At 37.5% G+C, this 24,457-nt stretch overlaps 1 protein-coding gene across 3 annotated transcripts in view; it reads left to right on the forward strand.

Moving 5' to 3' along the window:
- The first annotated feature begins 405 nt into the window (after nucleotides 1-405).
- Nucleotides 406-24,457, forward strand: part of GABRA2 (gamma-aminobutyric acid type A receptor subunit alpha2) — a 119,492-nt gene continuing 95,440 nt past the window's right edge. For 2 of the 3 annotated variants that reach the window (XM_028166136.2, XM_007180743.2), the window contains exons 1-3: nucleotides 406-663; nucleotides 1,669-1,746; nucleotides 4,307-4,422. In XM_028166136.2, the coding sequence (XP_028021937.2) occupies nucleotides 1,676-1,746; nucleotides 4,307-4,422 (187 nt within the window). In that variant the 5' untranslated portion in view covers nucleotides 406-663; nucleotides 1,669-1,675. Of the gene's footprint in view, nucleotides 664-1,668; nucleotides 1,747-4,306; nucleotides 4,423-24,457 lie in introns of those variants that run through there. The other variant, XM_007180744.3, reaches the window with a different exon arrangement.

Genomic DNA, 24,457 nt, shown 5'->3' on the forward strand with positions numbered 1-24,457 from the left:
GGTCCCGGGGATCTAGGGCCGCACAGACACACTGCGTCCCCGACGCCGCACCAGCACCCACCAGCAGCCCCCTGGAACCTCGGGGCCTCCAGGGAGTCCCTGAGGGCGGCCGCGGGGCGCAGTCCCGGGCGGCGAGTGGGCTCCGCTCCTCCGGCGCGGCGTGGGCGCGGGGGGAGGTGCTCGGGGCTCCCCCGGGCGCTCGCCGCCGCTTGGGGCTGTGCCCTGGCCGGTGCGCGGCGGGCGGTGGGCGGTTACCCGGTATCTGGGCGGGGGTAGGGGGGCGTCCCTGCGTTGCCGAGAACCTCGTTAGCCCTCCTTTCGGGCCTGGCTCCTCCTCCTCCAGGCGTGGGGCTCGTGCCCGCCGCTGCCTGCGCGCACCGCGCCTCTGCTCGCGTCTCCCCCCACCCAGCCGGCTCCTGCCAATGCTTCCCCCGCCTCCTCTTCCTCCTCCTCCGCCCATCACCGCCACTACGGACGCCTTCGCCTCCTTCTACTCCTCGCGCCGCCGCCACTCCTCGCGCTCTCCTTCGGCTGCAACGAGCCCATCGCTCCCCGCTCGCCGGGCTGCTGCAGTCTGTCTGTCTGTCTGTCTCTCTCAAGTTTCCTATCTCCTCAAGATCAAGGCAAAGGGAGGAAAACACCCAATTCTGCTTGCCGTTTCAGGTAAGGTCGCACACGTTGGTCCCAACAGGGACCCTTGCTTCCCCATTTACCTTTGCCTCCCGTGCATGGCTCACCTCCCCCCATTCACTCTCCGATGCTCCCTGGAAACCGAAGCGGCTCAGGTCGCCGCCTCCTCCCCAGCACGTTTAACAAATAATTTCGATACTCCTCACCGGAAGCCTATTGGCAACTACAATAAGATCCGAGACGCCCGCCCGGCAGCGCGTTAGCCTGGCTCTTTTATAGTGTTTTAACTTTGCACACTGTGATCGCCGCTGCCTGCCTGCCTCCGCTGGACCCCTGAGCCTCACGCTCCTGCCAGGATTGCGGTCCTCGGCTCCGGAACAGCTGTCAAACGCGTCGTTTCGCAGCAGTTAATCCGAACCCGGCTGCCTCCAAGAAGTGGTCTTGGGCAACTGTGGCTGGGCAGGGAGGGAGGTGATTTTATTTTATTTTAAAAGGAGTGAAGTAGTGAAGACGTGAGGACTGCAGTTCATTGTAATGAAAGAAGAATAATCGAAAAAAAGTGGGCTGGCTGGCCCTTGCTTTTCCCTCTGTGGTTGCGGAGGTGGTCTTGGTCGAGGGGACGTGGCATGAAATACCCGTTTCTCCTCCCCCTTTTCACTCTCCCCTCCAACCCATTCTTTTCTCTAGCTCAAATGTCAGTGCAGGGTCCCGTGTGTTCTTAATGCGTGTGTGTGTCCACAAAACAGTGTTTGCTGACGATGTGGCTGAGGGAAGTTCCTGGCAGAGCAAAGTCTGATTATTTGGTCATCATTCTGTTAAGAGAAAAAAAAGAAAGAAAGAAAAAAAAAAAGAAGAAGAAAAGAAAAGAAAAGAAAAAATCCTCCGCCAGTCATCACACCCTACACACACTCCACCGGAATAATCTCTATATCTTTAACTCCAATTCCCAGTTGAAATGACATTCTTTTGGGCTATTTGGATGGTGGGACTGAATGTAATTTTAAGTGTATTTTGTTTTTCTTCCATGACTTTACAAAGAGTGGTGATGAAGATGAAACTGAACATCTGCAACATGCAGTTGCTGCTTCTTGTTTTCTTGGTGTGGGACCCAGCCAGGTGAGACAATTATTTACTGTATTTGCCATTTTAAATTCAGGGTAAAGGTGTGTTTCTTGAATGTCATCAGTGCAGAGGTGGCTTGGGAGAAGCTGAAGTATTTTGAAGGGTCATTTCTAATGAAAAGATATTGTACCAAGAAACAGAACTATTAAGTGACAGAGACTATTAAAAGTTCACTGCTTCTTGTTTTTAGCGATAAAATACAAAAGTGAATACAAACATTTTCTAAAAAAATAAATCACGGGAGAAAAGAATGCCCTTTGGATGGCATATTTTTGCAACGAATTGAAGTGGTTGGTATATGCGATTATAATAACATCAAAGTTCAGTAAAGAAAACATCAGTTTTCCTTTACGCCAAACAGAAAAGCATAAGCTAAAATGATTTGAGTATTAATTTTTTTTCTTTCTTTTTCTTTCTGTCTCTCTTTCCTTTTTTTCTTAAATGGTCTTGGCTCTTTCAGTCAACATAGAAAACCTAAATGATGTGTGGATCTGAAACCTCTAGGTGGAGGTACTATACAACTTCACAGTCACAAACAAATAAAACAAAAGCTTGATTTATTAATCAACTTTTCATATTATTGATTTAGAAATTTTTACTTCTAAAATGGTACTGTCATAAAAAGTACTTACTTTGAAAATGTAACAAATTCTGTTTTGCCTGTATTCTACAAATATCAAATTTAATTTCTGTTGTTTTCAATAGCATCATCTTAATTGGAGTCTTTTCTGATTTTTTAATCATCAATGGGCAGCTTTTATTAATTGCCTAAATTTAGGGTATGGTTTTCAAAATGCCAGAGAACTTAAAATATGATTCATAATAATGTCCATGTAACTATTCCTTTAAAAAAATTAGTGTTTATGATTTTATGATACCTTTATTTCCCTTTAAAATTTTCATTTTCCTGTCTCAGTAATTGTCAAAGTTTGAAAATACTTTCTAGAATTGAGAAGAAATCTCTTTATGAAGTCTTATTTTTAATTGGAAAATAGCTCCTCATTTAATATCTTAATATTGAGTTCAGAAAGAAAATGTGACATGTGATTAAAAATCGCTTTCCAGTGAAAATCTCTAAGTGGAACTTCATGACCATCTTAGTGATTGGTTTTAAAGTTAGCTTAAGGCAATATAAAAACTTTTGAGGCTTGAGGTATGAACTAATTTGCTTACATAATTTTTAAAATGTTTATCTTTATATCAATATTTTAATATTTTCTCTTCTCCCAAGAGGATATTTGCTTGAAGTTGGTTACCAATTTTTCGATGTATTATGACTATTTTTAGCTACTAGCTGTGTAATCATTTAAATGCAAATGAATTCTGTCAATGATATTTCACACAATACACCTTGATCAGAATGCAATTACATATAATCTTTGATTTTAGAGGAGTGAACAAACTGTGGTCCATTAATAATCATTGAAAATCCTCAGTACTTAACCATATTTTCTTCTACTAGTTTTCTGTTCTATATTTGACCAGTAATGCTCATGCCAGTATTTTATTCTATTATATAAATGATTCTTTTTCTGGACCAGTAATTTAAATCTCTGAATCATTCTGAGGAAAAAAATGGCAGTGAAAAGGGACATTCTGTTTTATACATCCACTTGCTTCTGCACCAAATTGCTGGATGTAACAAAACCAGGTGTCTGGCTTTCTGATGGAGAAATAATGGAGAAAATCACTGTTTCTAACCCTCTTCTGGTGATATTTTAAGACCACTTATTCTTTCCGCAAATTTGTCTCTCTCACACACACACACACACACACACACACACACACACACACACACACACACACACACAAGTAGCTGGGCATTTTAATCTTTGGATGACCTCTATTGCTCTTCTCAGAGACCTGTCAGGAGGGGTACTCCTCCAAGGCTCTCTGCAAATGTGTGTGTGTTGCTGATGCTTTCAGAGCCCACCTCCACCTCCGGACTTCAGTGGAGTCTGGAACACAGCCAGCGGAGTTTCCCTGATGTCTATATTGCACTTGGCCATTGGGTGGAGGTATACCCAAAGTTAGAAAATCATCTTGGCTTAAAAGAGAAAAAGACATAAAAAGAAAAGACATTTCTGAGAAAGATGGAAAAATTCTGTGCCTCCAAGGAGGTAATTTATTTTCCAATTAATATTCAAATCACTGAAGAATTCTTTCAGTAGTCCCTTTGGTTTTTGTACCTTTCCAAATGCAGAACAACATTACTAATAGTATCTGCATGTGATCCTCTACCATCATAATATATTCTAGGGAGTGGATTTTAGAAAAATTGAATAGGTCACACAAAATGCGAAGTGGTAGAAATCTGAAATAATTTTGGCATCAAACTTTCTGATAAGCTAGTATTTATTATCAATTTCCAACAGCATGTTTACCTTCCCCATAGACATACTGGCATTTAAAGAAGTGGAAAAAAAAAAAAGAGGAAAACGGGTGACACTAATAGCTTAGGGAGCCTTAAAATTCAAATCAAGGAGGAAGAGCATGTTGGCACTTGCAAAACACACGTATGTATATATATCAGCTTGTAAAATTATCTGTTTAGGTTGGTGCTGGCTAACATCCAAGAAGATGAGGCTAAAAATAACATTACCATCTTTACAAGAATTCTAGACAGACTTCTGGATGGTTACGATAATCGGCTTAGACCAGGACTGGGAGGTAAAAATAGTTTTCCTTTTCTTAAATGCTCACAAAATAATGCCTTTAAAAGTTAAGGGTAATATTTATATTTTAATACATTTTATACATGAATGCATTGTCACATATTAAAAAACATAGGTAATAGAAAATAAGGTATATGAAATAAACATTATCTCTGATTCCTTTTATACAGACATAATGTATTTAACATACCTTTTATAGACTACCTGAAGTCATATAGAGCCCAGACTTTGTGCATGAATAGTTTTTAAATTAGTTTATTTATAATGGCTAAGTTTTTCAAACTTAGACTATGTGAAAGTGTGACATTATTGGGCAGATATGCTTGTATAGTATCTTTCGTTTCCTTCATTGAATTTTGCAGATGCCTATTTTCACACTAGTACAGATATGTAGAAACGAGAAACATAAAAATATAAAAGAGTACCTGGGTTGAATTTTAGCAACCAGATAAATTTTAGCAATCATCACAGGATTCTGTGATGATATTTCTTTACACGTGCATGTGACGTTTCTAAAATACAGCACCGGTTTGGCATTCTTGAAACTTTCAAAGACATTTTGGATATACTTTAGTTGTAGGCCTAATTTATTGGCCTGTGGCACAGTTTGATTTCAAATTTAAACATTCATTCTCAACTCAGAAAAACAAATCTATTTTTATCCATAAAGGTAAAGGAAACTAGGCTTGGCTAATGTGTTAAATTTTAATTATCCTTTAGCATAGTTGGGTGATACTAAGGAGATTAGGTATAAGTAGGGTAGGTGTGTAATTCCTAAAAGGATTCTGAGTCAAAATATTGTTACTCATTAATTCTAACATGAGATGTATATATATATATACCTATATCTATATATCTGCATGCACACATTTATCAAATGTATGTTATACTTATTAGGATGTTCAGTTTAATAACTAATTCAAAGTTAAGACGAATTAGTTGAATGCTTGGTGCTGACTGAAGGTTTATATAGTTAGCCTGATTATTACCAGGTTGGCAACTTTGCGATATTAAATTGCTTGAAAAGATGTGTAGTGACTAAACGCCTGGATGTTTATGTCAATACTGTCTTTGAAAAACGTAGGTGGTTGTTAATTCTATGCATATTTGGCAATTGTATGGTTTGCATTGCCCAGGAGTCAGAAAAGGTTGGAAAAGACCTAACTTGTTTTTAAATAATATGCCATTTAATTGATAGTGGTTGTGGACTTGAATCCTGAATGGTACCTTGCATTTCAAGAGAGAAGTGATGGGGAAGAATAATGTTCAGAAGTATGATACATTGTATCTCTCAGAGATAATTCAATTGTTTAATACACAGTCTACTAAAAGAAAAAACTCTTAAGTTTATGAGTCTTTTTCCATTTTGTAAATAAGTTCTTTACTCCAATATAAAATAAAAAGTTAAAAGAAAAGTTAAAATAAGGAAAAACTAAAGGAAAAGAATATTTTCTTAGTAATTAACATTTCTAATGACCATGAATAGAAGGCATTACCATCCATGTTAGCATATATAGCAAGGAGCTAATGTCAAACTCATACAACAGAAGTATGCCTAGCATGAGGCTGTCATAATTCATGATGGTGATTTGAGAGGTAGATTGCACTAAGGCAGATATTTTCCCAAGGCCTAGATGTTATTATTTTTAAATAAATCATGTGCTGTCAAAAAAACTTAAGATATTTAAGCTAGATCTTGGATTTTGTCTATGAGATTTTAGGAGAAATGTTTACACTGTGGGTGTATAGTTGGGAAGTAAAAACTACCTGTTAAAGGACATGGATATTGCCATTTGTTTCTTCATATTTCTTTTTAAATATCTCTTCCATTCTTTTTACTTCGGTCATCAGCATTCGAATATAGATCCTTGTCACTCATTCTGTAGGTTAATGCAATAGACAAAGTGGCTCTTCTTGCCTAGTGTCTTCCTTCCCCAATTCTTCTCTGATAGTGGACATGTGCTAATATTTCACAGTATTAGGGGGTAGTGGAAGGAATATAGACCTTGCATGCAGATGGATCTAGATTAGAATTTCTGCTCCATCTACACACCCAAAACTGTGCCTTGGCCAGATAATCTCTGTTTCCTTTCATTTAAAAGGGTCATGATGGGGATTCCCTTGTATGTTATTTGTTGCTTTTCCCTTGCTGCTTTTAATATTTTTTCTTTGTATTTAATTTTTGTTAGTTCAGTTTATATGTGTCTCAGCATGTTTCTTCTTGGGTTTATCCTGTATGGGACTCTTGTGCTTCCTGGACTTGGGTGACTATTTCCTTTCCCATGTAAGAGGGTACAAATGAACTTATCTACAAAACAGAAATAGAGTTACAGATGTAGAAAATAAACTTACGGTTACCAGGGGGTAAAGTGGGGATAAATTGGAAGATTGGGATTGACATATACACACTACCATATATAAAATAGGTAACTAACAAGGACCTACTGTATAGCACAGGGAACTCTACTCAGTACTCTCTAATGGTCTATATGGGAAAAGAATCTAAAAAAGAGTGGATATACGTATATATATAACAGATTCACTGTGCTGTACACCTGAAACTAACACAACATTGTAAATCAACTATACCCCCCAAAAATTAAAAAAAAAATAAATAAAATGGCCATGATGCATTTCTACTTTATAGTGTTGTTGAGAGGATTACATAAACTACAGTGTACGCACAACATACTAGCAGTCAAACACAATCAATTCCTTCCCTCCTCCCATAGGTTCCGAACATGACAATCAAGGTTTTTACAATTTACTTCTCTGGCTTAATTTTTACTTTGCCATCCATCTACCCTGTACTTCAAACACATCTATTCATTTTCTCTTGATAATCCATTCACATCTGCTCCCTTAGCCTTTGAGGGGAAAATATTCCCCTCTCACTGGAATTATTCTTCCTCATTCTCTCTGCTAATCTAAACTTTTCCTGTGAAGACCACCTCAATGTGGGTCCTTTTCAATAATAACCTTTCTTAACTGAATTGAAGCACCCAGATTCAATTTTCCCTCTGTTGAATTTCTTTAGCTGTTGTTGGCTTTGTATCTCATTTGGCACTTATTATGTGCTGTCTTGGATTATTTATTACCTTTTTATGTGTCTCTTGTTACCTTAACAAGATCGTAAACTTATTGAGGCAAGGTATTGTATCATAAATCCTCTGTATTCTCACTAACTAAATATTGATTTGCATATGGTGACCATAAAAAAAAAATATTGATTACTTGATTAACTTTTCTATGACCAGTTAATCATCTGGAAAATGGAGCTACTCACATCTGGCTGACCTTTTAGTTGAGAATGTTGAGGTGATACTTTGTGCATCCTGCTGCAGGAAGGTGGTGTGGCTGAGTGAAGAGAATCTACCTTTAGACTGTGGAGATTTAGGTAAAATTCTAGATGGGATACTGAGCAGTCTTGTGACCTTTCAGTCCTTTACCTCTCTGGGGCTACATCTGTCATCTGTAAAATGGGATTACTATTACTATTCTTAGGGTTTTTGATGAATATTAAATACAATGATATATGCAAAGGAGTTAGCACAGTGACTGGCATATCGTAGAGAGTTAATACATAACAATAACTAGAAAACCTTTGTAAATACACTGTTGTAAATTTCAGTTATTATTACGGTTTCTCCTCTGTCCAAAATTCTCAGCCTGAATGTTCATATGTCATTTCAAATAGAAAGTTCAGGGAAATTATTTGTATCATTATGTCCCAGAAATTAATAATAAGGGGAAAAATGGGCTTGATTCAATTTAATATATCAAACTGAACATCTCTATCAATGGATAATCTGAATAATTAATCTCAATTATTATTATTTTTCCTTTGTAACGTTACTATAAATGAGTACATAGGAAAGAGCAATCAGTTTTGTATTAAGAGTTAGAAAAATTATTCTTTTCACCTGGCTCTTCAACTTACTAGATCTTATCCCAGACAAGTTACTTAGACATTCTGAGCCTTGATATCTTCTTAGGGAAAAAAAAAATATTAGCATTTTATTCTGAGAGGAGGAGGATAAATTGGGACTTCTATACGTGATAAAGATTGTACAATAGGTCGAATGATAAAATTTTAAGGTATTTAATAATTAATTCTGGGTTTTCTTTTTTTTCTGCCAGTTTTATTAAGGTATAATTGACATATAGCACTGTAAACATTGAAGGTGTACAGAACTATGGGTCCTCTTTAAACTAAGGGCCTGATCACACTACTCAACTGCTCAAAATCCTGCAATGGTTTCTACTTCAGTCAGAATAAAACACAGATTTCTTTCGATGGCCTCCAAAGTCCTGCATAATCTGTCTTCCTATTCTTCTTTGGCCTCACCTCACACAACTCTCCTTCTTGCTAAGACTGCTGCAGTCACATTGGCTTCTTTTCTGTTCCATGAAGACACCAGGCTACTCCCTGGAGCTTTTTCCCGACTGTTCCCTCTTCCCTGGATACCCATTGAGCTCACCTTCTCAATGAGGCCTACCCTGACCAATCCGATAAATACTATGTGTTCCTCCTTTAGCAATACTCCTCCTTCTTACCCCTTTTTTTTCTGTTTTTACTTAGCACTTACTAGTTTTTAATATACAAGATAATTTTTAAATCATTAGGTCAATTGCTTACTTTTGTCTCTTTTGCTAGAACGCAGGCTAATTGAGGTTAGGGATTTTTGTCTGTTTTGTTGTCTGGTTCTCAAGCATCTAGAACAGTGCCTGGCACACAGTAAGCATGGAATTAAATATTTCTTGAATGAATTTGATTTTATTCATTTATTTTATTTTATGTTATTTAGTGTGCTCCCATGAAAAGAATCGACTATACAACTTACCTTATCCTTAAAATCATCAGAACAATTATCATTTAATTACTGTACTGGCCTTTCACTGTTAGCACCAGCGTATTAGGCTGACTTCTTGGTGAATGGAAACAATCACTACAATTATTCCAACTCCTGGCTTATGTTAGCTGTGATTCTGCCTTGAACTAACCGTGTGATTTGGGGGATTTGGGGCGATTCATTTATCCCATCTGTGACGTCATTTACTTACCTGTGAAATTGGAGGGGAGGTTCTATTTACCCTGTCTGTCTCACAATGATATGGTATGGTTCAAGTAAATAAGAAAGCATAATGTGGCATGCATTGATAGGTATTAGGATCGTTAGGAATAGCAGAGGAGAGTTCTTCAAGGAGAACATCATCTTCGAAGGTAGTATCCTTGAAAACATGCCAAGAAAATACTGGTAGGTCTAGTGCATATGGTTGGCTTAGTCCCTTGTAAGTCTGGAAATGTATCTACCAAGACTATATGTTCAGCTTAGCTAGAACTTATAACTGAATCAATTTTTCCTTTAGTCTTCCTTTTAGTCATTGGAGCTAACAACTCAGGTACCCCCTATGGATTTTGATGCTCCATAAGAGGCTTTCAAATTGTTAACTGAATAAAAGGAGCAACATTTGTATTTCGGACTGTGTTTAGAGGGTCACTGAAAAAAAGGAAAGTGTAGACAGGCCTTGTATATTTAGAACAGCTAACATTCACAGTGCTCAACAATGACAACTATTAGAAATGACAAGGCTTGGTATCTAAATTATAGATTCAGTCTGGAAAATCTAGATAGAGTACCGTGCTTAACTGCATTTTGAAAAGCTGTTTCAAGGAGCTTGTCTAGATAGAATTGGTACATAGTGCTCTTGTTTTGTCCTCTAAAAACTTGAAGCAGCTTTATGCTTAAAGCCATGAAAAACATGATGTCAGATTATAGACTTAGGGCCTGAGGGTCAGTTTCCAACTTCACTCTTGGATATTTTTCCTCAGGCTGTAGAGAGATGGATGTTAACATGTTTCTATGAATTTTACTACTCTCAATTTTATAAAAATAAAATATAGGATATTCGGTGGGCAAAAATTAGTACAAAAAATCTGGTCTCTCCCAGAACCTAAGAGGGAGTCTGACCTCAAAATAGCATCGTATTATTTTATAAGGAAGAGGTTAAGATCAGTGCCTCTGAATACCAGCATCTTTGAATTTGAATTCTGTTGCCATACTATATGAACTACAAAACTTTTCACTCAACCTCTCCTTGCTTTGGTTTCTTTATTTGTAAAATGGGGGGCTAAAAGTATGTGACTTATTGGTTTCTTAGGTATTTAATTTAAAAAAAACTTTTTGGAGCATCCGGCAAACAGAGTAGGCACTCAATACTTGCAGATATTATTGCTGTTATTGTTGATTCTACTACTACTTCTACTATGAATGCAATAGAGTCCATCACTCAATGTTTTCTTTAATTTGTAAAAGCTGTGACTTCTAAAAAAGGATAAACGTGTGGCACATATAACCCAGTTTTAGAGAAAAGATATACTTGTATGTTTCTCACGCTATTAGTTTCATTTTGTAGCACACTTTTGTAAATGTACAGAATCTCTGGAAACAAAACCAATCACAAAAGAAATATGTCAGATTATTGTAACATATAACAATTGGGCATCATCAGTTCATGATACTGAATTTGCCTATAAGAACAAAATCATATTTACAGAATGAAAACCTCACTATGCGACGCAGATGATGATTTTAGGGACATGAAACTGAAAGCGTGTCCACCATCCTAGCCTGGGATGAGCCAGGAACTTGAAGGGCACGAGCTCCGGGCCTTGCAGCTACCGGGTGCGTGCCTGATGCTTGGCAACATCTGATGAGGTGAGGGGTGGTAGAGGCATCAGGAAGGAGATAACACGCCGAGAATGATCTGAAATCTCTATAAGGAATTGAAAGGGGCAGGGGACAAGTGGGTTGCATGCTGAGCAGAAAGGAAGCGGCTGAGCCCTTAAGAAGTTCTTGTCTCAGGTGGAGGCTGGGTAAACTTCAGGTACTGGTCCTCCGCTTAACAGGTCTGATGTTCGGCATTCTCCTCATTCAGCAGCTGTGATTGGGGCTGATGCTCCTGAAAAGGCAGGAGGCAGCAGAGAATCTAGTCTCCCTTCCCTCCTGACTAGGTCTTCTGAGGTCCCCCAGTGTGCCCGGAGTGGGATAACCTTCTTAGGCATGAGAAGATTTCAGAGGCTTTTTCACTCCCTGCCACCAGATCTTCTCCACCCACTTGCGTTTGCGAAAAGGTCACAGGAAGCACCGAGTTTGATTATTTCGTGAGCGAGAAAATAAAAATAAATAGGGATGACTTCACAGAAGTGTGTAAATAGCTTTGGGTAAATAATGGATATCAAGTTTTTTTCATTTCCTCTTTACTGAAAATTATTTTGTGGGCGGCATGAAACAGAACGCAGAAAGGTACTAGGTGCCTGAAGTGGGATGCTGTTTGGGAGGCTGGAAACTCTGGACATGGGCTTCCTTCATAGGACGGCCTTCCTCACAGTGCATGCTAGCTAAAACCAGAAGCACAGTAATGCTATGTGCAGACTTTTGGATTCTTTTTAGTATTACAAGCCGACTAAGAAACATCTTAGCGTTTCTGTACACCCTCACTCTAAAGCTGTGTGTTGCTTGCCTACCCTCTCAGGGAATGGTGCTAAGACAGGCTTCTTCAGAAATGGTTAGAGTGAGGTTTTGCAGAACTCTTTCTCCGTTTGATGTTTTAACTATACATATAGCTTGTGATTATTTTATAGGAAAGGCAGACTGAGTGCGTACACGGCAGCAATGGGTTGTGTTAGATTGGATGGTGGCACTTTCTTCCCAAACAGCATGTCCTGCAAAATTCAAGGGAACATCACTGAAGTGAGTGACCCAGAGAATACTATCCATGTTTCAATGAACTAACGCTAAGGTGCTTTTTTTTTCACCTTAAAACAGTTTTGGTTAATAGCAGCTTCTCTCAACCATTGCTGCTAGAGAGGCATTGCCCTTAGTCATAATTTTGAGGGATTGTTATTTTTGCTCTTTTCGGGCACAAGCACACCCCACTCACTCTGCTGTTTTCTTGCCAGCTTTTAAGCTCAGGTGCAATCAACATTTTTCTTCTTTATTCACTCCTTAACACACAGTGGATAAATTGGACCATAGGCATGACTGATCCATTTGTGTTAGTGTTATTTTTTGATTGCTACAGCTCCAATCATTTGTAGAAATCTATATTGGTAGTGGAGATGGCCAAGTGAACAGCTTGACCAGCTAGCAATTCATTACTTTTTGATGTGTTAACGTGAAAAGAGTCAAATGAAGTTACTCTAGTAGCTTGTTCCCTAACACATGTGTGTTGAAGGCTTATGATGTACCAGGCACCCTGCAGGATATAAAGATGCACAGGGTGTAGCGTTGGTCTCCAGGGGATGGAGTCCCTTGGAGGGCAGATAAGGTAGGTACAGTGTGATTCTCAAAATGACTTGAAACAGTACAACACATGTTCCATTCTAAGAACATGCTATTGGAATAAAGAAAAGAAATCACTTTTACTTGCATCATACAACTGGAGTTAGCCAATTTCTGTCTCTCTAAGCCTAGTTCATTCATTCCATTGTTTCTTTCTAAGGGCCAAGGATTTGCTGGGTCCTGCTGTAAATGCTGCAAATACTATGCCGAACAGGACTGAGTCTTTGCAGAAATTCATATCATATCATATTTTGGCTCTTTCTGCCTTTCAACTATCTTAACAGTGGTTTCTTCTTTCTCTCCTTAATTAGGAATATTGTATAATTATTGTATGTTTTTCTTTATTGAAGTGTAGGTCTTTTCTCATTAAAAAAAAGAGGGATTTCTGATATATTTACTGTCAGGCTGAGAATTGTGATATCTACAGAAGAGTATAACATCCAGAGGGCATGTCTTTCTGTGTCTGTAGCAGGGGTGTTGAGAGTATTTATGGTAAGAGTGGCATTCCTAGAGGTAGAAAGGTAAGTGTTTATTCCAGTCGAAACTTCTGGATACTCCTCAGTTCTCTTTCTAAGGAAAACTTATTTTCTACCTTATCTTAATCTGTTTTGAGCTACAGATGAGTTAAATAATAACTAGACATGAACTGTGAAATAAAAAAATAAATGATATGAGTTGTAATATCATGAGGATTTAGTTTATTTCCTTTGAGTTTTAATGTTTCTGACCCAACACAAAATTCTGAAAACTTGTTTCTAACTTGAAATACCCTCATTCCTCAAGGTTTAGATCTTCTCATTTAGGAATAAGTTATCATAAGAATAAAATTAAGGTTTAAATCTAAAGGGATTTCATATAGAAACTCATCAAATTAAGGATATCAACTTATAAGATACATATAGATCCCTTCAAATTCTCCATTGGGTTTTTGCATTTTAAGTAACTTACATTAGGGTAGATTTGATGTCTCTGTATGTTATTATTATACCTTTTAACAAATGAAAAAACTAGCATATGGAAAAGTTTGACTCCATCTCCATCTTAATTTAATATGAATTGTTATGTCAATTTTTATTTTTTTTAATTTTTGTTTGTTTTAATATTTAAAACATGCACGTTAAGAACATAAAAAATGGTTTTGCATAAAATTCAAAAATACAGTACTCTGTTATAAGAGCATTCTTTTAATAAATATCTTTGTTAAGATTCAGGATGGTAGCTCCTTTTTAGGGGAATAAATGCAAAATGTAGCACAAAGATTGTCCCAGTAGTATGTGTGGCATTATTCTGTCTGTATTAAAGTATTGCAGGATTCTTAGAGGACATGTTCAGTCGGAATATTACTAAGTTGATTTAAAACATAATAAAAGAAAAGGTAAGGTTTTCTTCTTCCGATATAGTATCCAGAGGAAAAACATGTCAAAAAGAACATACTGCTATCTTCAGCTATTTTGTGGAGATCGTTAGTAATTCATAAATTCTGTGAATATTTGAGGAATATCATATATTGAGTAGTACAATTGGATCTTGTCTATTGAGTAGAGGAATAGAGTTATGCCACAAAGTTAAGGAAGGTTGAAGAGAGAACAAAAATTATATATGCCTCCTAAGAGCATTCCCAAACCCATTGTTTAGGTTATGTTTTGTAGTGGTACCTAAGTATTTTAGTAAGTACTGGGAAGGCATTTGACTTCCATTAAGAACGTAAAAGGATCAGGTGGTTTTAGAATGGGGTGTGTGTGTGTGTGTGTGTGTGTGTGTGTGTGTGTGTGTGTTAAAAACTTCCCTGGACAGAAGAGAGCTCCAGACTTAAACTGGAGGAGTGGTTTGGAGGAGGAAGACAAACGTCATGGAATGTTTTAGAAAAAGATGAGAGGCTTCCGTTTTACTCCTATTTACTCATGAGAAGATTTTAGATTTTGAAGCAAAAATGATGAGTTACTACTCATAGATATAGGTTGGAGGGTTCACAGTTTTTCAATTATATGAATTTTTTGAAGCCGTTACAAGAGAAATAAGCAAATCAGCCATAGGCAGAGAATTAGGGTAAATGGAACAAATTCATTTTTGCTGCATGATTGCATAAACTCTGCAATTTCTCAAGAAAGGAAATAGTGAGCTAAAATGTTAGCCAGGTTTACAAGGAAGATTAAAGTTTTGGATACCAAGAGAGAGGAAGTCTTAATTAAAAGAAAATGGAATTGCAAGGCTGGTGTTCAGGTCGGGTAGAGGGGAATATGGGAGGGTAGATTTAATTAGTTATCTGGGGCATGTGAGAGGATAATTGTCGAAGCAAAAAATGTGAAGCTGATGACTGTGCTTTGGAGAATAGCAAAGGAATCATCCAACAGCTATTAGAGGAAGAGAAACTCTAGAGTCTTAAGAGAGTGAATGGGTGGGTTTAGGTGGTGAAAATGTTATAATGAAATGGGGGTGAGTGTAGAGCCATTTTAAAGGGAGTTGCCATTAGAGCATTACTAAGAGAACAAAGTCCCTTGATAACTAAAAATTAAAACTGAGTATCCATTTATCATTCTAAATAGCTTTTGCTTTAGTAATGATTACAAAATTACAGGATCAAAGAGGACTAACAGGAAAGCTATACACTGAGCTGTATGATCAGTAGTGCTTATATTACAGTATGTTGCCATTTAAAATAGATTAAATATCAAAAATTGACTTGTTAAAACATATAAATCTGAATAATAGTGTCTGAATTCTTAAAGGAGAATACCAGGCAGATGAAGTAGTGAGGAGAAGATCTCTGTAGCAGAAGAATTCCTTTCCACTCATTCTTTCAAGCTCCCCAGATAATCTGAAGAACTCCTGGGGGTGTTTTTGGCTGCCACCAAACTGATGATCTGACTCATAGCATTAGCAGGGAGGGTCGTTGAGCATTTCCATTATTGTCTGTGAAATACGGGGGTGATGAGAAGTCCCGTGGGGGCCAGTTGCTGACTGAGGATGGAGATATTTATGTGTAGACGGAGGTCTGCTTGTTACACGGATGTTGCCTGCCTTTGTCACTCTCCTTTAGCTGCTGCCACACCCAATTTAGTCTTTGTCATTTCTGGTGGCAGATTCTAATACAAGCATTTCACTCTCAGGCATCTGACTGTTACCATTTGTAGGGGCAGCTGCAATCTTTGCCGCTGTTGCCGCCGCTTTGGAACAGCTGGGAGGTTAAGCAAAATCTATCAGCAGATAAGGAAACGTGCTCAGGTTCATGTTAAGTGAGTGGATATGAAGGTTAGTGGGGTGGAAAGTGACTCTTCATCAAACCCTTTCCCTTTCGGGAACTGTTTTGCAGGCTGTCATTTCCCCCACCCGCTCAGAGAGGGTGATGTGACACTTTACATACTTCTGTCTGAAGAAGACATTAGCAGAGGATATCATAATCCCAAATGGCTTTTTATAGTGCAAATTTAATGCCAATTGGAACAAAGGAAACCTTGCTCCATAACATTGGAATAAAATAATAAAACATAGGTGAAAGAAGAATATCATGGTAGCTTTTATCAGGTAAGGATGCGTTTGTCTGAAAGCAACAGAAAAATCTATCTGCAGTGACTTCAGTGGGGAATCAGTTTTTCTCACAAGAAGTCTAGAGGTAGGTGGCTCCTAGTACTGAGTTCTTAAGTGATGGCATCAAGAACATCAAGAACCAAGACTTTTTTTATTTTTCTACTTCCTCTTCCTTAGTGTGACTTCAGTCCTTTATGCTGTTACCTTCTGATCCCAAGATGGCTGCTGCAGCTCCAGCTATCACATCCATGGTTAAGGCTGGAATGAAATGAAGGGATGGTGCCAGTTCCATTAGTTCCCTTCATCAGAAAAATAAACCTTTCTGGCACTTGCAGCCTATTTCCATATTTATCTCATAGTTATTTCAAGCTAGGAGAGCATCTGGGAAAATGAGTGCCCTACCTGGGGTTGGGCACATTTCTGCCCTTATAAAACTGGGGATTTATTAGAAAGAAGGAAGATGTGTTGGATATTCAGTAGGCTACTGGCAATGCCTGCCACATTTACTAATGCTAATAAAAGTTACTTAATCGTTTTGTGCCTCAATTTTCTATTCTGTAAAATAGAAAATATTAATTCCAATGATGGGTCAATATATCTAAAGTACTTAAAACTTTAATTTGCATATGGATAATCTGGATGGTGATTGTTAAAATGAAGATTTTGATTAGATATATATCTGTGGATCTCAAGATGCTGCGTTTCTAACAGGCCCTCAAGTGATGCCAATGCTGCTGGTCTTTGGGTCACATTTTTAGTAGCAAGAAAGTACTCAGCTAGGGCTGCCATGCTGTACAACCTCAGGGAGCATTCATACAGAATATAATGCAATGACAAGAAGAGGCTAAGTGTTCATTTATTATTATTATTATTATCTTTACTGCCACTGGTTTACTCTGATAATTAGGAATTCATAATTTATGTTTCTAAAGGTTGCAGTGATAAATCTTATTTTTATCAGAGTATAATCATAGATAAATTTATTCCTTCTGATACATTTTACAAAATTGCCAGTAAATACTAGATTGACTGTTAACGTCTATGATGTATGTTAAATACAATTTCTCTATCCAGCTATCAGTACACTCTAATTCTGTCACATTCTATGTAAATAAGAACATATCCGTATCTCTATTTATATTTAAAAAATTAAAACTAAGTTGTGATAAAGCCATGATGATATTTGAACTCTGCTTCAAAAGATTTGTTGGATATTACAGTTAGCTAGTTGTGGGAAAGAAAATATTGACATGAAGCTTGTGAATTAATCCAGTATAATTAATTGATTATAAAATTTGATTAATTGATTATAAAGTTATAAAATAATTGATTATAAAACTAATTTAATTCTGAATATTGTGTTGTGGTAAATAAAATTTTACCACATGTGTAATCTTGAGGGCAGAAAAATAATAGAGCTGTCTCTTTAAATTATTTTATGTTCTATTTAAGTTGCTCCAAAATTTTCTTTTTGGACAGATGAAAATTGTAATTTCCCTTTAAAAATATTATACATGGTTTGTATGAGAGTGCCCGACAGAGACCAGATTATAAACCCGGAGGATCCAGGTTCTTAAAGAACTGATTAAATTTTTATTTTAAAGACACGAAGAGGGGCAAGGGCCTTTGCTTTGATCAGAAGAGGCTGTGAGGGCAAAGCAGTGCACGAGAGCATAAAAAAAACACTAGTTTATCTATGAAAAACCCCTTTCTTTTTATAAAAGGCCAATTATTATCTCTGTGCCTCAGTTTCCAAAACGTGAAGGTAAGGAGACTGTAGCAATGACTTGCAATGCCCTTCCCATCTAAAATTTCTCCCATCCTTTTGTGACTTGTTTCAAGGCAAATAGAGTAGAAAATAAGGTTCTTGGAACAGAAATCTGAAGCCAATTTTTTCTTCATTGTAGAAAAATAGAGTATGGGCCTGAATACAAGCTAGCAGAATAAGGCTACTAGGCCTCTATAAAGTATGGCCAGATAAGAGAATAAAGGCTGTTTGGTCTTCCAGCTCATAGCAATTAGGAGTTTGTACAGAAGTAGGTGCTCCTAGTGCACAAAAATGCCAATTAAGAGCTTCTCTTAAAGCTGAGCAAGGTTGATTAGAAAGTGGTTGGTACAAGTGAGGTAGTGATAAATATGCCAAATTATAATTGCCCGTGTTCCAGACATTGCTGGACACTCTCTCTCTCTGTGATGTAAATGGCTACATCTCTTCGAAGCTCACCCTCTTTGGCTTCTCTGCTCTGTTTGATAACCTAGACCTACCACCTCCTCCCTGATTCTTGGTCTCTCCACCCTTCTTCATCTGTTTCAGCCCTTGGTCCCTCTTTATTTTCTCTCTTCTTGAATATGGATGCTCTCCAAGATTCTGTCCTTTTAACTCTTATTGCTTTTCACTTTCATGATTTTCCCAGAAGAATTTCATTCAATTCCATAGCCTCAAATATTAACCTATATGTAGATTCTCTATCATCCTGCTGCTGTTTTCTGATGTAAATCTGCTCGTTATTGCCCAGATGAACTCTCTTTATGACCACCCACTGCTTTCAGGATCAAGTCCAGAGCATTTAACGTAGCGGACTTTACAGTCTCTGGCCTCTGTTCGCTTTTCTGGCCTCATTGCTCACTATTTATCGCTATCTTGCATGAAGTGGCTTAGATTCACTGACCTTGTTTCAGTTTTTATTTTTTAATGCATTTGGCTTTCTCTAGCCTGTGGGCCTTTACACAGGCTGTTGAGTCTACTGGGAACACATTTTCCTTTCTTTAGGTTCCAGCTTAGACGTCATACTTTCTAGTAACCTTACATGACTATCATCCCCTCACACACACATCTCTGTTGAACAAATCACCCATTACTATACTTGGAATAAAATTAACATACTTTCTTGTAACTCCCATTTTACCTATTGGCATCTAAGGTCTCCTAAAGTCAGAGATATATGACTCCTTGTCTGTTGTTCTAGCCCCTGTTCTATGTGTAATGCTTCTAGAAGGTAGATAGTAATCATAATATTCGTTGAATAGATGAATAGACTACTGATGAGCTATGTCCTTTCATATATACATTTCTCAAACTCCTAGAAACTGAATTCATAATTTTGCTACCTGAAACTGATTTTCTTCCTGTGGTTCTCTTGCATGGTTAATGGTAATGTACATTTGTCAAGCCAGAAGAGCTAAAAATCCATCTGAGAATGAGTTTCAAATTCTCTTTACTCTTTTCCAGTCTCCTGACTCCAATTCTGCAATCCTCAAATATACAGATATTAACCTGATAGTTTAGCTTATTTTTGTTTTTAAATAAATAATTAGCTTACAACATTTAAAAATCAGGACATTTCCAATAAAAGCATGGATTTCTTTCTCTTTCAAAAATGGCAGATTTGGTGATCCTAGGCCAAAATTCCTGATGCCAGAAATTGACATTGAAATTGAGTTGATGACAGCAATTGAAACTAAGTAATGGCTTTCCCTATTACAGGAGGTGTGTCCTCCACATTTAGCCAGAGATCTCATTCAGCTCATGTCACTCAGTTAAGTTACCTGCCTTGCAAGTAAATAATGTGCTGTCCCCCGAAACACTTGTGTATATAAATCTATCCCTACCCTGTTCTCTGTATTGCCAGATTTTTACTTTTTAACTAGATTTGGTTGTGTAATTCTTTTGCTCAATACTCTCCAATGGCTTTCTTTTTTTCCCACTTTCCAGAGCATAACCTCCAGTCTGTATAACATAGCTTCCAGAAACCAGAATAAGGGGACCCAAACCCTAATGCTTTTCTTGGGCAGGTCAGGTAAAAAATGGGTTGACATTATGACAACTGAAGAACTGGAGGAGGTACATTCCTTGTTTAAAGAGGGTTAAGTTTTATCTGATTATTGCTGTATAAGTGTTTGAGATTAGAGTTGCTAGATACCCCAATTATTTTTCACAAGTTGTTGGAAATATCAGTTTTCATGGGAAGTTTCTTAATTTTAAAGACCAACCAATTCTAATGCTAATCAAAACAAAATCTTGTGTAACGCAAACAAAACACACACCTGAGTATTATTAGTTTGCAGGCCCGAGTCGAAAACCAAGATTTCTCATGAAGGGTGTGAAGGAATCAGTTGGAGAATTTGTTAAATGCAAATTTAACACATTCTCAAAAATTCAGTCAGTTTTGGTTTGAGCCCAGAAATCTGCATTTCATCAAATGTTCTTGATTCTGATACAGGCGGTCCCAGTGCTGGACTGAATTATCTATCTTTAAGTTTCTGGTTAAAAATGATGGTGTTTTCCTCTTTTCTCTCATAGGACTTTATTTGTAACCTTTTAATTAAAAAGGAAAAATAAATGTGTAGAGTAAGATCAGTCTGTCACCAGATGAGTCTGGCTAGCATTTTCATCAATAACTTCAAAGAGGAGCTTTTGTGCACCACTGTTCTGAGATGGCTGTCAATTTTATAGGGTCAGAGACCTACTTTTCTTTACTAAGGTATTAGTCTGAATTAACTGGCTTATGCCGCAGTAACAACTCTCAGCTTAAAATATGTTTTATTTCTCCCTTATTTATCTTGTTCATGACACAACACTGTCCCCTGAGGTGCGACGGGTGTGTAAGGGTTGGGCTCGCCTACACATCATCACCCCTTAGGGTCTCAGGCTGATGGACCTCTACCATCTAAAATATCGCTGGTCACCATGTCAGGGAAAAGACATGTGATCAGGAGCAATTGTCCCTTAAAGTTCTGCCCACATGTGACACAATGTCACTGCTCAGATTCTTTGCTCAAAGGAAGGCATATAGACATGCTTAACTTCAAGGGGGCAGAGAAGTACAACTCTACCATTAACTCAGTAGTAGAAGAATTGGAGATATTTGGCAGCTTAATGACTACCATTCTTAGCAAGAAGTACCCATTTCTCAGGGTGTAACTCATCTTCAGTAGTGACAAATAATATGCACTGCTTGGTGATACAGTCATATCTTATTTCAAGATATAATTCAGGAACTATGTTGTGTGGGTAAGATGCTTAGTGTGTTTACGAGTTAATTGTTATGCTTTTTTGACAAATTGATATGATACACCTTCAAAACCTTCTTCCCCAACTCCCAGGCATAAAGAGCTTTGCCGTTTGGGCTGGAAAGCCAGAGCTCAAATTGTAGGGATTTAAGAGGAGATAGTCTGAAGTGTTAGCCTGCAATCTCAAACCTCTGTGACAGTAATTGCCAGGGACAGTGGAATTAAATGGATGAGGAGCAGAGGCCATGTCTTTCTGGTTTGCTACTGTGTCCTCAGTGCCTGGCAGAATACCTAGAATTCACTCTCTGTCAATTGACTATGTATGTGAATCCAATGCTCAGATACATAAAAATACATAGACTTGTTGGTACTTTGGGTAGCTCCTTATTTGGGGTTCTCATATACATTTTAGGCATTTAACAATGAGTTTTACCTTTATTTTTAATCAATAATTTAAAGATTTCAAATAATTGATAATTAGCCTTAATATTAAATATTGGGATTGGAGGTATATTTTTTTTAATTTTTTAATTTAATTTTATTTATTTTTTTATACAACAGGTTCTTATTAGTCATCAATTTTATACACATCAGTGTATACATGTCAATCCCAATCTCCCAATTCATCACACCACCACCACCACCACCCCACCACTTTCCCTCCTTGGTGTCCGTACATTTGTTCTCTACATCTGTGTCTCGATTTCTGCCCTGCAAACCGGTTCATCTGTACCATTATTCTAGGTTCCACATACATGCATTAATATACGATATTTGTTTATCTCTTTCTGACTTACTTCACTCTGTATGAAAGTCTCTAGATCCATCCATGTCTCTACAAAGGACCCAATTTCGTTCCTTTTATGCCTGAGTAATATTCCATTTTATATATGTACCACACTTCTTTATCCATTCATCTGTCGATGGGCATTTAGGTTGCTTCCATGACCTGGCTATTGTAAATAGTGCTTCAATGAACATTGGGGTGCATGTGTCTTTCTGAATTATGGTTTTCTCTGGGTATATGCCCAGTAGTGGGATTGCTGGATCATATGGTAATTCTATTTTTAGTTTTTTAAGGAACCTCCGTGCTGTTCTCCATAGTGGCTGTATCAATTTACATTCCCACAAACAGTGCAAGAGGATTCCCTTTTCTCCACACCCTCTCCAGCATTTGTTGTTTGTAGATTTTCTGATGATGCCCATTCTAACTGGTGTGAGGTGATACCTCATTGTAGTTTTGATTTGCATTTCTCTAATAAATAGTGATGTTGAGCAGCTTTTCATGTGCTTCTTGGCCATCTGCATGTCTTCTTTGGAGAAATGTCTATTTAGGTCTTCTGCTGATTTTTGGATTGGGTTGTTTGTTTTTTTAATATTGAGCTACATGAGCTGTTTATATATTTTGGAGATTAATCCTTTGTCCATTGATTCGTTTGCAAATATTTTCTCCCATTCTGAGGGTTGTCTTTTCGTCTTGTTTATGGTTTCCTTTGCTGTGCAAAAGCTTTTAAGTTTCATTAGGTCCCATTTGTTTACTTTTGTTTTTATTTCCATTACTCTAGGAGGTGGACCAAAAAAGATCTTGCTGTGATTTATGTCAAAGAGTGTTCTTCCTATGTTTTCCTCTAAGAGTTTTATAGTGTCTGATCTTACATTTAGGTCTCTAATCCATTTTGTGTTTATTTTTGTGTATGGTGTTAGGGAGTATTCTAATTTCATTCTTTTACATGTAGCTGTCCAGTTTTCCCAGCACCACTTATTGAAGAGACTGTCTTTTCTCCATTGTATATCCTTGCCTCCTTTGTCATAGATTAGTTGACCATAGGTGTGTGGGTTTACCTCTGGGCTTTCTAACTTGTTCCATTGATCTATATTTCTGTTTTTGTGCCAGTACCATATTGTCTTGATTACTGTAGCTTTGTAGTATAGTCTGAAGTCAGGGAGTCTGATTCCTCTAGCTCCATTTTTTTCCCTCAAGACTGCTTTGGTTATTCGGGGTCTTTTGTGTCTCCATAAAAATTTTAAGATTTTTTGTTCTAGTTCTGTAAAAAATGCCATTCGTAATTTGATAGGGATTGCATTGAAGCTGTAGATTGCTTTGGGTAGTATAGTCATTTTCACAGTGTTGATTCTTCTAATCCAAGGACATGGTATATCTCTCCATCTGTTGGTATCATCTTTAATTTCTTTCATCAGTGTCTTATGGTTTTCTGCATACAGGTCTTTTGTCTCCCTAGGTAGGTTTATTCCTAGGTATTTTATTCTTTTTCTTGCAATGGTAAATAGGAGTGCTTCCTTAATTTCTCTTTCAGATTTTTCATCATTAGTGTATAGGAATGCAAGAGATTTCCGTGCATTAATTTTGTATCCTGCAACTTTACCAAATTCATTGATTAGCTCTAGTAGTTTTCTGGTGGCATCTTTAGGGTTCTCTATGTATAGTATCATGTCATCTGCAAACAGTGACAGTTTTACTTCTTCTTTTCCAATTTGTATTCCTTTTATTTCTTTTTCTTCTCTGATTGCCATGGCTAGGACTTCCAAAACTATGTTGAATAATAGTGGTGAGAGTGGACATCCTTGTCTTGTTCCTGGTCTTAGAGGAAAGGCTTTTCACCATTGAGAATGATATTTTTCACTATTGAGAATGATGTTTGTTGTGGGTTTGTCATATATGGCCTTTATTATGTTGAGGTAGGTTCCCTCTATGCCCACTTTCTGGAGAGTTTTTATCATAAATGGGTGTTGAATTTTGTCAAAAGCTTTTTCTGCATCTATTGAGATGATCATATGGTTTCTATTCTTCAATTTGTTAATATGGTGTATCACATTGATTGATTTGTGTATACTGAAGAATCCTTGCATCCCTGGGATAAATCCCACTTGATCATGGTGTATGATCCTTTTAATGTGTTGTTGGATTCTGTTTGCTAGTATTTTGTTGAGGATTTTTGCATCTATATTCATCGGTGATATTGGCCTGTAATTTTCTTTTTTTGTAGTATCTTTGTCTGATTTGGTATCAGGGTGATGGTGGCCTCATAGAATGAGTTTGGGAGTGTTCCTTCGTCTGCAATTTTTTGGAAGAGTTTGAGAAGGACGGGTGTTAGCTCTTCTCTAAATGTTTGATAGAATTCACCTGTGAAG

This window comes from Balaenoptera acutorostrata, chromosome 5 (assembly GCF_949987535.1).
Source record: "Balaenoptera acutorostrata chromosome 5, mBalAcu1.1, whole genome shotgun sequence".
Taxonomy (NCBI): Eukaryota; Metazoa; Chordata; class Mammalia; order Artiodactyla; family Balaenopteridae; genus Balaenoptera; species Balaenoptera acutorostrata.